At 43.3% G+C, this 14480-nt stretch overlaps 1 protein-coding gene across 1 annotated transcript in view; it reads right to left on the reverse strand.

The window, feature by feature from the left end:
• Positions 1 to 14480, reverse strand: part of LOC109937336 (glutamate receptor ionotropic, kainate 4) — a 152845-nt gene that overhangs the window by 72190 nt on the left and 66175 nt on the right. The window contains exon 9 of the mRNA XM_048615532.1: positions 928 to 1080. Coding sequence (XP_048471489.1) covers positions 928 to 1080 — 153 coding nt within the window. The remainder of the gene's footprint in view (positions 1 to 927; positions 1081 to 14480) is intronic.

Consider the following 14480-nt stretch of genomic DNA (forward strand, 5'->3'; position numbering starts at 1 on the left):
CAGCACTGACCCTCCGACAGTGCGGCACTCCCTCAGCACTGACCCTCTGACAGTGCGGCTCTCCCTCAGTACTGACCCTCCGACAGTGCGGCACTCCCTCAGTACTGTCCCTCTGACAGTGCGGCGCTCCCTCAGCACTGACCCTCCAACAGTGCGGCATTCCCTCAGCACTGACCCTCCGACAGTGCGGTGCTCCCTCAACACTGACCCTCCGACAGTGCGGTGCTCCCTCAGCACTGACCCTCCGACAGTACAGCACCTCCTCAGTACTGTCCCTCTGACAGTGGGGCACTCCCTCAGCACTGACCCTCCGACAGTGCGGCACTCCCTCAGCACTGACCGTCCGACAGTGCGGCTCTCCCTCAGTACTGACCCTCCGACAGTGCGGCACTCCCTCAGTACTGACCCTCTGACAGTACAGCACTTCCTCAGTACTGTCCCTCTGACAGTGGGGCACTCCCTCAGCACTAACCATCCGCCAGTGCGGGAGTCCCTCAGTACTGACTGTCCGGCACTGACCCTCCGACGGTGCGGCACTCCTTCAAGGACTGGACTTGAGTATTAGTCTGGATTGCTTGCTCAAAGTCTTGGGAATTGAACAATAATCTTCTGGATCAGGTACAAGGAGGAGCGTCAGTTATTCAACTGGCACCCTCTTCTACAGAGGTGTACATGTTTATCAACAAAAAACATTTGCCGTAAATAAGGTCAATGTCCTGTGAATGTAGGAGAGGACAATATAGATTCTATCAAGTTCCTGTGCAACCATACCATGCATGCTCCAAATGGGGAGAGATCATGTCAGTTTTGCATATAATACAGGGAGGAACACTGTATCAGTTCCAGTTCCATCTGGAGCAATGATACTTTATAGAATATATGCAGAATCCTAAATGGGGTTCGATTTTTAATGTGCTGATTACTCACCATTCTCAGATAATTCATCAGGCTGGTTCCATGTTGCCAAATCTGTGCTGAGCCACAAGACAAGGATTTAACAGCAATTTCCTGACTGCGGTTAAGTTCATGGACAGCAGTGACAATGACATAGACAGCATCGAACAAGAGGGCAGAGGAGAGCTAGATGCAAGAGACAGAAGGTTACCTCTGGAGAGAGTTTAAAAGATGATTCAAAGTTCAGAAGTACTATCTGTACTCAGAAACACTATTTGTAAAATAATTGCTTCTATTTTAAAGGTTTACTGGTAACTAAAAAAAATTGAAGCAGACATCAAGCTTGAATAAAATTGGAAATCCTTGCAGTGGTAATTTCTTATTATGCATCTGGATACATTCTGCCAAGTTCAGAAAACGGTAGCTTGATCTATTATCAACAATTACTAAAAAAGAACAAAAATACTCAAAACATTATTTTCCAAGTGAAAGAAAAATTCTCCATCATAGATGATGAAGTTTTGATTTACTGTCCAAAGAATGAGAGAGATGCCTTTGCTCTTAATATCAGCCAAAGGACATAGATCCTAACAGTATGGAAGCAGGCTATTTGGCCCTTTGGGTCCACACTAATCCTCCAAAGAACATCCCACCCAGGCCCACACCTACCCTATCCCTGTCGCCCTGTATTTCCGATGGCGAATCCATGTAACCTGCACATCTTTGGACTATGGGAAGAAACCAGAGCACCCAGACAGAGGCAGTTGCCCAAGGGTGGAATTGGACCTGGTTTCCCTAACACTGGTAACAGTGCTAACCACTGAGCCACCGTCATGTATGAGTAAGCTAGAGGTCCAGGCTAATGCTCTGGGACCACAGGTTTGAATCCCACCATGGCAGTTGAATTCAATTAATACATTTTCTCTTTCCTATAGGTCAGCCAGGCACTATTAGAGGCTATTTTGGCGCAGTGGTAGGTCCCTATCTGTGAACCAAGAAGCCCACGTTCATGTGCCACTTACTACACAATAACATATTTGATCAGGTTGATTAGAACAGGAACTGGAATGCTTCAGTGAATAGCTCTCCTGCCTCTGAGTCAGATGGGCCCTGGTCAAGTCCCACTCCAAAATGAGACCAGGATTCACTGAATAAAGGTACAAGGTAGGACATCTGGGACTGAGATTAGGTGATTTTTTTTTCACCCAGACAGTGGTGAGCCTATGGAACTCTCTTCAATAGGAAGTGTTTAAGGCCTAAGCAATGAATGTTTTCAAGGAATTAGATGTAGTTCTTAGCACTAAAGGGGTCAAAGGGAATGTGGCAAAAGCAAGAACAGTGTATTGGGTTGAATGATCAGCCATAAGAACATGAGATTTCTGAATATTTGGAAGTATATGGTAAAGTAGGGCAAAGTCAGCATGGTTTCATCAAGGGGAGGTCATGCCTGACAAATCTGCTAGAATTCTTTGAGGAAGTAACGAGCAGGGTAGACCAAGGAGAGCCAATGGATGTTTTATACCTGGACTTCAAGAAAGCCTTTGACAAGGTGCCACACAGGAGGCTGCAGAGTAAGATAAGGGCCCATGGTGCTCAAGGCAAGGTGCTAGCAAGGATAGAAGATTCGCTGTCTGGCAGAAAGCAGAGACTGGGAAAAAAAGGGTCTTTCTCAGGATGGCAGCCGGTAATGAGTGGTGTTCCGCAAGGGTCAGTGTTGGGACCACAACTTTTCACTTTATATATTACTGATCTGGTGAAGGAACTGTGGGCATTCTGGTGAAGTTTGCAGATGATACAAAGATAGGTGGAGGGACAGGTAGTATTGAGGAGGTGGTGAGGCTGCAGAAGGACTTGGACAGGTTAGGAGAGTGGGCAAAGAAGTGGCAGATGGAGTACAATGTGGGAAAGTGTGAGGTCATGCACTTTGGTAAGAAGAATCAAAGCATGGACTATTTTCTAAATGGGGAGAAAATTCAGAAGTCTGAAGTGCAAAGAGACTTGGGAGTTCTAGTCCAGGATTCTCTCAAGGTAAACTTGCAGGTTGAGTCAGTAGTCAGGAAGGCAAATGCAATGTTGGCATTTATTTTGAGAGGACTTGAATATAAAAGCAGGGATGTACTACTGAGGCTTTGTAAGGCTCTGGTCAGGCCACATTTGGAGTATTGTGTGTAGTTTTGGGCCCCATATCTCAGGAAGGATGTACTGGCCCTGGAGCGGGTTCAGAGGAGATTCATGAGAATGGTTCCAGGAATGAAAAGCTTAACATATGAGGAATGTTTGATGACTCTGGGTCTATACTCATTGGAGTTTAGAAGGATGAGGGGGGATCTAATTGAAACTTACAGAATACTGAATGGCCTGGACAGAGTGGATGTTGGGAAGATGCTTCCATTGGTAGGAGAGACGAGGACCTGAGGCCACAGCCTTAGAGTAAAAGGAAGACCTTTTAGAACGGAGATAAGGAGAAACTACTTCAGCCAGAGAGTGGTGAATCTATGGAATTCATTGCCACAGAAGGTTGTGGAGGCCAGGTCATTGAGTACATTTAAGACTGAGATAGACAGGTTCTTGATTATCAAGGAGATCAAGGGCTATGGGGTGAAAGCAGGTTGAGGAACTTATCAGCCATGATTGAATGGCAGAGCAGGCTCAATGGGCCGAATGGCCTAATTTCTGCCCCTATGTCTTATGATTTTATAGAACATAAGAACCAGGAACAAGAGTAGGGCACCTAGCCCTTCGAGCCTGCTCCACCATTCAATAAGATCATGGCTGATCTTTTCATGGCCTCAGCTCCACTTACTCACCCTCTCACCATAACTCTCAATTCCTTTACTGATTAAAAAATTATTTAACTTAGCTTTCAAAATATTCAATGAGAAAGCCTGAACTATTTCACTGGGCAGGGAATTCCACAGATTCACAACCCTTTGGGTGAAGAAGTTCCTCCCCAATTCAGTCCTAAATCTGCTCCCCCTAATTTTGAGGCTGTGTCCTCTTGTTCTAGTTTCACCCGCCAGTGGAAACAACTCCCTGCTTCTATCTTATCTATTCACTTCATAATTTTATATGTTTCTAGAAGATCTCCCCTCATTCTTCTAAATTCCAATGGATATAACCCTGGTCTACACAGTCTCTCCTCATAAGTCGACCTTCTCAGCTCTGGAATCAACCTACTGAATCTCCTCTGCACCCCCTTCAGTGCCGGTACATTCTTCCTGGAGTAAGGAGACCAAAACTGCACGCAGTACTCCAGGTGTGGCCTCACCAGTACCCGATACAGCTGCAACATAACCTCCCTGCTTTTAAACTCAATTCCTGTAGCAATGAAGGATAAAATTCTATATGCCTTCTTAATTACCCACTGCACCTGCAAACCAACCTTCTGTGATTCATGCACAAGGACACCCAGGTCCCTCAGCACAGCAGCATGCTGCAATTTTTTACCGTTCAAATAATAGTCCCTTTTACTGTTATTCCTACCAAAATGGATGACTTCACATTTATCAACATTGTACTCCATCTGCCAGACCTTTGCCTACTCACTTAGACTATCTATATCCCTCTGCAGACTTTCTGAGTCCACTGCACACTTTGCTCTACCACTCATCTTAGTGTCATCCGCAAATTTTGATACACTGCACATGGTTCCCAACTCCAAATCATAAATTGTAAACAGTTGCGGTTCCAATACTGATCCTTGAGGCACACCACTAGTCACAGATTGCTAAATAGACAAGCACTCATTTATCCCCACTCTTTGCTTCCTGTTAGTTAACCAATCCTTGATTCATGGTAATGCGTTGCCTGTAACACCGTGCGGCAGCCTTTTGTATGGCACTTTGTCGAATGCCTTTGCAAAATCCAGATAAACCACACCTGCTGGGTCCCCGTTGTTCACTACACTCATAATGTCTTCATAGAATTCCAGTAAATTAAGTTAAACATCACCTGCACTTCATGAACCCAGACTGCGTCTGCCCAATGGGACAAAGGACAAGTATAGGCCTGAATTCAAAGTTCTAATCTGGGGAAAGGTCAATTTTAATAAGATTGGGTATGATTTGACCAGAGTGGACTGGAGCAAATACTTTTAAGTAAATCTGTGTCAGAGCAGTGGAACACATTAAACAAGGAAATAGGGAGAATATGGGACCAACATGTTCCAATAAAGAAAAAGGGCGGCACCAACAAATCCTGTGAATTCTGGCTATTAGGGGATATACAGAATTTGACATAAAGGAAAAGGGAGGCTAATCGCAGACACCAAGGGCTTAAAACAGCAGAAGCTGTAGTGGAGTACAGAATGTGCAAGAAAGAAGATTAAAAATGAAAGCAGAAGATCAAAAAGGTGCATAAAATAATAATGGCAGGTAAAATCAGTGGCACAGAAGCTCACTGCTGTCTCACAGAACCACAGACCTGGGTTAAATCCCAGCCTTGGGTGACTGTGTGGAGTTTGCACATTCTCCCTGTGTGTGCGTGGATTTCCTCTGGATGCTCTGGTTTCTTCCCACAGTCCAGGAATGAATAGGTTAGGTGGAACTCAATGGAAATTCAGGGTGATAGGGTAGGGGGTGGGTCTGGGTGGGTGCTCTTTGGAGGGATGGTGTAGACTCAATGGGCTAAACGGCCTGCTTCCACACTGTAGAGATTCTATGAAAATGAAGCAAAATCCTAAGCAGCATGTGTTCAAATTTTCTTACTGGCTGCATGGGCATCCAAGACCAAGCACAGCAGTGACTCTGGAACCAGCTTAACGGGAATGATGATCCTAAGTTACTTTACAAGTACATCAAGGCTAAAAACATACCTAGAGAAAGAGTAGGACCCATTAAGGACCACAGTGGTGACTTGTGCATGGAGCCAGAGGACTTAGGTAAAGTTATAAATTAATATTTTTTGTTGGTGTTCACTAGTGAGAGGGACATGTGGGTAGAGAAATCAGGGACTGTGTTATAATTAAAGAAATTAGCATATTTTAGAAAGGAGGTTTTGAGTTGTCTGGCATGCTTAAAAATGGATAAATCTCCAAGGCTGGATTAATTGTATCCCTGTTCAGTGAGGCAGGGTGAGGGGTGGGAGCAGTAAGTAGCATGGGCACTAGTAATAATTTTCAGTTCCTTCCTGGCTACAGGAGAGGTGCCAGAGGACTGGAGGACAGTCAATGTGGTACCGTTATTCAAGAAGGAACAAGGGATAAACCAGGAGACTACAGGCCGGTCAGTTTAAACTCAGTGATGGGGAAACTATTGGAAGCAATTTTGAGGAGCAGAATTAATCTGCATTTGGACAGGCAAGAATTAATCAAGAACAGCCAGCATGGTTTTGTTAAAGGGATATCAAGTCTGATCAACTTGATTACATTTTTCAAAGAGGTTACCAGGTGTGTAGATGAGGGCAATGCATTTGATGTGGTTCACTTGGACTTTAGCAAGGCTTTTGGTAATGTCCCCATAGGAGACTGATAGCAAAGGTAAGAGCCCGTAGGATCCAAGAAAATTTGGATGATTGTATCCAGAATTAGCTGACTGGCAGGAGGCAGAGGTTGATGGTTGAGGGTTGTTTTTGTGACAGGAAGCCTGTTTCCAGTGGGGTTCGGTAGGGTTCAGTTTTGGGGCCCTTGCTGTTTGTGATACATATAAATCATTTAGACTTGAATGTAGGAGAGTTGATCAGTAGGTTCATAGATGATATGCCATTTGGTGAGGTGGTAAATAGTGAGGAGGGTATTGATGGGCTGTTCAATGTCAATTGGACTAAGTGTGTGGTGATTCACTTGGGCCGGACAAACAAAGCAAGGGGTTACATGTTCAGTAGGACACTGGGAAGAACAAAGGATTAGAGGGACCTTTGCTTGCATGTCCATTGGTCCCTTAAGATAGCAGGGAAAGTAGAAAAAGTGGTTAAGAAGGTATATGGTATATACTTGCCTTTATTAATCAAGGCATAGCGTTTAGGATCAGGGAGGTTATGCAGGAACTCTACAAAATGTTGGTTAGGCACAGCTGAAGAATTGTGTACAGTTGTAGAATGGAAGGGATGTGATAGCAATGGACAGGGTGCAGAAGAGATTTACCAGGATTTTCCCTGCTGGAGATTTATAGTTATGAAGAGAGATTATACTGTCTGGGGTTACATTTCTTCGAGCAGAGGAGATTGATGGGGGACATGATTGAGATGCATAGAATTATGAGAGGCATAGATCGGATAGACAGAAGGAACTTTCCCTTCAGCGTTGGGACATAGATCTAAGGTGTGTGGCAGGAGATTTTTAGGATATGTGAGGAAAAATTTTTTCACCTAGATGGTGGTGGTTATTTGGAACTCACTACCTGAAAGGGTAGTAGAGGCAGAAAATCTCATAACATTTAAGTAGTATATAGACATATTCAAAGCATATAAGGTTATAGGCCAAGTGCTGGAAAATGGGATTGCAATATTTAGATACATGGTCTTGCCTGGTGCAGACTTGGTGGGCTGAAGGGCCTTTTATTGTGCTGTAGCCTCTATGACTGTATAAGGTGCAGAGAGATCTAGTCGTTTTACAGCATGAATCACAAGGAATTAATATGCAGGTACAGTAAGCAATTAAGACAAATAGAATGCTATCCTTTGGTGTGACCACATCTCAAATACTGTGTGCAGCTTTGGTCATCTGTAAATGCTTTGGAGGCTGTTCAGGGGAGGGTTACTAAATTAATAATTGGTCTGAGTGGGTTGTCTTCTGAGGATAGATTAGAGTTTAGAAGAGAGGGGCGACTTGATTGAAATGCACAGGATCCTGAATGGTTGTGACAACGTGGATTGGAAATTATGTTTCCTCTTGGGGGCAAATCCAGAATTAGGGGACCCTGTGTAAATATTGGGGGTGTCATTCTTTTAGGACAGACAGGAGAATTTTTCTGTCGGAGGTTGTTTGGCTTTGAACTCTGCTTCATAAGTCAGTGGATGCAGGGTCACTGAAAATGCAAATGTATATGTAGATAGATTCTTGATTGATAGATGGGAATATGGAATTTGAAGCACAAACAGATCATCCATGATCTTACTGAATGGCAAAGCAGGTAAAAGGAATTGAATAGGCTATTTCTGCTCCTAATTCATTTGTCTGCTCAAAAAGTACTGCTCGCAGATTCTTCCTCCTATCTCCCAAAGCACCCATCTCCTGCTTCGTGGCTTCTGCTGATTAGCATCTGATGCATAATACCATCCCACCATTTTTTCACTTCGAACTCTGGCTTTTAATGACTGTTAGCTTTTTAAAAATTATTTCACAATATATGGGTTTCACTGCTAATCTTTTAAATACTTCCTAAATAATATATGAATTTGTCCAGCCATGTTCATGGATTTGCATATATAGTGTCTTAGGAATCTTGATCTTGCAGCCTCACCAAAACCATACCATTTAGATGGCACTACTTCTTCAAGTTCTTCCTCTCAAAGTGCAACACTTTGTTCATCTTTATTAAATTGTTTGTGTCTATTTCACCAAGCTGTTTCTGTCTAACATTTGTTAAAATCAACTACTGGGACGAGGGAATGGAACATAATATTTCCAAGTTTGCTGATGGCACAAAGCTAGATAGGATTGAGAATGGTGCAGAAGACGTAAAGAGGCTTGAAGATGATTTAAGGAAATTTATTGAGCAGGCAAATACATGGCAGATGCAACATAATGTAAAGAAGTGGAAATGATCCAATTCATTCAGAAAAACAGAATGGCAGAGTATTATTTAAGGTTGTGTTTGCTGACACCAGTGAATGTGCACCACACATTGCTTTAAATTGCAAACAAATTATTTCAGGGAATGCAGCATAGGTAGACGATGACCTAGACTGCAGCTAACTCCAGAGACCCAAGTAGTGTTCTGGGACCTGGGTTCGAATCCCGCCACGGCAGATGGTGGAGTTTGAATCCAATAACAATCTGGAATTAAGAGTCTAATGATGACCATGAAACCATTGATGATTGTCAGGAAAAGCCCATCTGGTTCACTGATGTCTTGTAGGGAAGAAAATCTGCCATCCTTATCTAGTCTGGCCTACATGTGACTCCAGACCCACAGCAATGTGGTTGACTCCTAACTGTCCTCTGGGCAATTAGAGATGGGCAATAAATGCTGGTCCAGGCAGAGACACCCACATCCCATGAATGATTTTTTAAAAAAAAAGTCCACAGCCAGGATAAAGAGAGAAAGATTGGGCCCCAGGAAGAAGGGGTGGGGCAAGAGATCGGGACATGGGAAGAGAGGGGCAGGATTGGGATGCTGGAACAGGACGGGGTGTGTGGCTCAGGATCTGGGAGAGAACTGGAGAAGGGGTGGGGGCATGTAGAGAGCCTGGGCAGCTTTGGAACATGGCTGTAGGGAGAAAGGAGGAGTAGAGGGCCTCCCAACTCCTGGGCCCACATCCTCAGCAGGGGAATCCCCTCCATCTTGTGCCCAGCACCCCCTCTCCCCCACCGCTGAACCCCATACCAGAAGTGCATACCCTTGCCTGCACAAGCACAATGTTGTATTTGCACGTGATGTCACATGTAAATTCAACGTGAGATCTTGTGTTTGGTACCATATGCACGAACATTCCTGAATTAGTGCCCATGTGTAGCTGTCAGCAGCTGCAGGTGTCAGCAAACACTGCCATTATTTAAGTGGTGATAGATTGGGAAATATTGATATACAAAGGGATCTGGGTGTCCTTGTTGATCAGTCACTGTAAACAGGTAGGTGCAGAAATGTACCATTTGCCTTCATTGCAAAAAGGTCTGAGTACATAGAATCAAACAGAGACCCTTCTGCACATCGATCCTGAACCATCAAAAACTACTCAAAATATACACTTGTACCAGTTTTTAGCACTTAGCCTATAGTCTTGAATGTCATGACATTTCAAGTGCTCATCTAAGTACTTTTTAAAGGTTGTGAGCTTTCTCACCACAACTATCCTCCCAGGCAGTGCATCCCAGACCTCACCGCCTTCCGGGTGAAAAATGTTTTCTTCGCATCCCATGTAAACCTGCTTTCTATTCCACCCTGTCCATGCCCTTCATAATCTTGTACAGCTCAATCAAGTCCCCAAAACAAAACACCAAAGAACTGCAGATGCTGGAAATCAGAAACAAAATCTGAAATTGCTGGAAAAACTCAGCAGGTCTGGCAGCATTTGTGGAGAAAAAGCACAATTAACGTTTTGTGACCAGCGACTCTTCTTCAGACTGTTGTGGACAAAACGGCCTGGTGTTCCATTGTGGGGTCACAGTCCAGGGGAAGATAGGAAGAGGTTTCTGAGAGCTGGCGCTCAGCCTCCACAATGTAAAAGTCAGTGTGTGAGTTGACAACATCACCACCATTGTCAGCAGGCTTGATGACAAAGTCAGAGTTGGATATGAAAGCATGGAATGTAGTCAGTTCAGAGGGAGAGAGGTTCAGATGTGTAAGGTTGGCAGAGAAGTTGAGGCGATCAATATCACATCAACAGTTCTCAATGAACAGGTCAAGTACAGGTAAACAGCCAGAGGGAGGGGTTCAGGTGGAGGCAGAGTATTGAAGGTGGATGAAGGAATCTGTGCGTTGGGGAGAGGGCACTTATCCAAAGAAATGGGCACAGAGGTGAACGTGATGGTTTTTTTTTACTGTTGTGAAGAAGGGTCACTGGACCCAAAATGTTAACTCTGTTTTCCCTCCACAATTGCTGCCAGACTTGCTAAGTTTTTTCAGCAATTTTTGATTTTGTTTCAATGAAGTCCCCTCACAGCTTTCTCTGCTTTAAAGAAAAAACACAAGCTTATTCAACCATTTCTCATAGCTAAACCTCTCCATCCCAGGTAACATCCTGGTGAATCTCTTTCATACCCCGACCAGTGCAATCACATTGTTCCTACAGTATGGTGACCAGAACTGCATACGGTACTCCAGTTGTGGTCTAACCAAAGTTTTGTACAGCTCCACCATAATCGCCCTGCTTTTGTAATCTAGCCATGACTGATAAAGGCAAGCATCCTGTATGCCTTCTTAACTATCCCATTAACCTGCCCTGCCACCTTCATGGATTTGTGGACAAACACCCCAAGTTCTCTGTTCCTCTGAGCTTTATAGTGTCCTGCCATTGTTTGAGTAATCCCTTTTCTTGTTACTTCTTCCAAAATGCATCACTTCAAACTTAATCAGGGTTAAATTCCATGCCACTGATCTGCTTATCTGATCACCACCTTCTGTTTCCTACCACTGAGCCAATTTTAAATTCAACTTGTCAACTTACCCTAGGTACCATGTGTTTTTACTTTCTTTATCAGTCTCCCTTGTTGGACCTTGTCAAAGGCTTAGCTGAAATCCATATAAACTACATCAACTGCACTACCTTTATGTACACACCTGGTCACCTCCTCAAAATTTGATCTAATTTCCTAGGTATGACCTCCCTCTGACAAAGCCATGCTGACTCTCCCTGATCAAACTTTGCCAGCTCTATATGGCCTCAGTGAGGCCACATAAGGAGTACTGTGTGCAGTTTTGGTTTCCAGAAAAGTTACACTTGTCAGAGAAGGTTCACCAGAATGACTCTTAGAATGGTGGGGTTATCCTATGAGAAGAGATTGTGTCAACTGGCCGTGCATCCACTGGAGTTAGAAGAATGAGAGGGGATCTCATTGAAATGTATAAAATACTGACAGGGCTGGTCAGACTGGATGTAGGGGTGATGTTTTACTTGACGAGTTTGTCCATAAGAAGTGTCTTCTTCTCAAGAAGGCTGAGATTGGAGAAATTTCTTCACCAAAGGAGATAGTGAACCCATGTAATTCTCTACTATAGAAAGCTGTTTAAGCCAAATCACTGAATTTGTTTAAGGAAGAAATTGATTTTCAGAGGCTAAAGGTGTCAAGCAGAATTGATGCGAGAGTGGGAGTATGGCGTTGAGATAGAGGATCAGCCACGATCATGTTGAATGGTGAACCATGCTCAATGAGCCAAATGCCTACTCCTACTCCGAGTTTCTATGTATTCACCTACAGTCGAATACTTACATTTAAACTGACCAGACTTTATCTAGTGGCAGAAGTTGGTAGGTGTGGGTAGCAACTCAGTCCCAACACTAGCTGCATTTCAACAATTTTCAGCCAGATGTGCTAAATGCATGATCTATATGGCCTCCTCCTGCCTTAGAGATGACAGTCTTCAATAAATTCAATTCATTCCACATCATTCATATCAAGAAACGGCTGAAAAGACCGGATACTGCAAAGGCCATGGGCCCTGACTACACTCAAGCAACAGTACGGAAGACTTGTGCTCCAGAACTAGCCAGACCCCTGATGAAGCTGTTCCAGTACAGCTACAATACTACAAATAATGTGAAAAAATAGCAGAAAAAGCAAGACAAATCTAACCCAGCTAATTATTGCTTTATCAGTCTACTCTCAATTCTCCTCAAAGTAATGGAAGGTCTCATTGACAATGTCATTAAGCAGTACATGCAAAGCAATAACATGCTCACTGACACTGAATTTGGGTTCCATCAAGGCCACTCAGCTCCTGAACTCATTAGAGCCTTGGTTTCAACATGCAAAAAGAGCTGAATTCCAGAGTGAGATGAGAGGAACAGCACATAACATCAAGGTTGCATTTCACTCAGTGTGGCATCAAGGAGTTTCAGCAAAACTAGAATCAGTGGGAAATGGGGGAAAGCTCTCAGCTGGTTTGAGTCATACCTGGCCCATAGGAAGATGGTTGTGGTTGTTGGAAGTCTATAAGACCATAGGATGTAATAGCAGATGTAGGCTATTTGGCCCATCAAACCTGACCTGCCATTCAATAATATCATGGTTGATCTGATAATCCTCTACTCCACTTTCCTGCTTTTACTGTATAGCCCTCCATTCCCTTACTGATGAAAAATCTCTCTGTCTTTGCCTTGAATATACTTAACAACCCAACCTCTGTGGTAACGAATTCCACAGATTCACAACCCTCTGACAAAGAAATTCCTCCTTATCTCTGTCTTGAATGAAAAATCTCTTACTCTGAGATTCTGCCTTCTGGTCCTAGACACAACTCTGCATCCACCCTTTCAAGTCCCGTAAGAATCTTGTCTATATCAATGAAGTCACCTCTCATTCCTCTAAACTCCAATGTTGATGAAGTTGATTTACTGTTGGGGAATTATTTGGCAGGAGTGATAGTTATAGTTTTGCCTATAATCCCAGAAGTCTGCTTGAGGTTGAAGAAATTGAATTGTTACAGGAACAGGGTCTGGGTATTTTTCCGTCCTGTGTTGTGACTACAGCAATGGCTAAACAAAGTCTATCACCAGAGGTCAAAGAAATACTCTGAAGTAGGTGTTAGAGTAGCTGAAACTCTATTTAAGAATTAGGGTAATTCAAAAGGAGTGTTTGTCTTGTCTTGGTTAATCGAGGCCCAGGAAGCAAATCTAGGGTTAAATAAGTTACTACAGCCAGCCCACACTGAAGTTGAGGCTGAAGGAGCTCTGGAATGCTATTATAATAAAATCGACAAGGAAGTGAAGTTAACCTCACGGGCCTGAAGATGAAAAACAGACAGTTGTCCATCAAAGGACACTTCCACTACATTTTGACAATGAGAGTTCCAAAGACTCTTCTGTGAAATAAAAAAAGTCACCACATCTGTTTTAAATAGGCAGCTGCTTATTTTAAATCAGAGACCCTTAATTGTTCATTTGCTTTTAAAAGGAAACATCCTCCCCACATCGAAGCTGCCAAGATCCGTCAGTATCCTGCACATTTCAATCAAGTCACCTCTTATCTTTCTAAATTCCAGCGATACGAACCTAGTCTGTCCAAACTTTCCTCATAAGGCAACCCCCTCATTCAGCTTTCAGTCTAGTGAACCTTCTCTCAATTGCTTAAAATGCATTTACATCCCTCCATACGGTAATCAATACTGTACACATTACTCCAGATGTGATATACAGTGTTCTGTATACCAGAAACACAACCTTCCTACTTGTGTGTTCAATTCCCCTCATGATAAATGAGAACATTACATCCATTTACATAGTTACTTGCTATACCTGCATCTTTTGTGATTCATGCAATAGGTCACCCAAATCCCTCTTCATCTCAGAGCTCTGCAATCTCTCACCAATTCAGATAATAAGCCTCTTTTTTATTCCTCCTGCCAGAATACACAATTCCACATTTTCCCACATTATACTCCATTTGCTAGATCTTTGCTCATTCACTTATCAATATTCCTTTGTAGCCTCCTTGTGTCCTCTTCACAACGTACTCTCCCACTTATCTTTATGTCTTCAGCAAATTTGGCAACCATACTTTCTGTCCCTTCATCCAAGTCATTTATATAAATTGCAAACTGTTGAGATACCAGCTCTGAACTCTCTGGCACACCACTCATCATATCATGCCAATCTGAAAAAGCCAATTTACACCTATTCTCTGCTCTCTGTTAGCCAGCCAATGTTCTGTCCATACCAATATGATGCTCTATGAGCTTTCATTTTTTGCTGTAATCTTTGATGTGGCACCTTACCACCAAGTAGAGTACATCCACTGATTTCCCTTCATCTACAGCACGCTATTTCAAAGA

The sequence above is a fragment of the Rhincodon typus genome, chromosome 32 (genome assembly GCF_021869965.1).
Source record: "Rhincodon typus isolate 14 chromosome 32, sRhiTyp1.1, whole genome shotgun sequence".
In the NCBI taxonomy this organism is placed as follows: Eukaryota; Metazoa; Chordata; class Chondrichthyes; order Orectolobiformes; family Rhincodontidae; genus Rhincodon; species Rhincodon typus.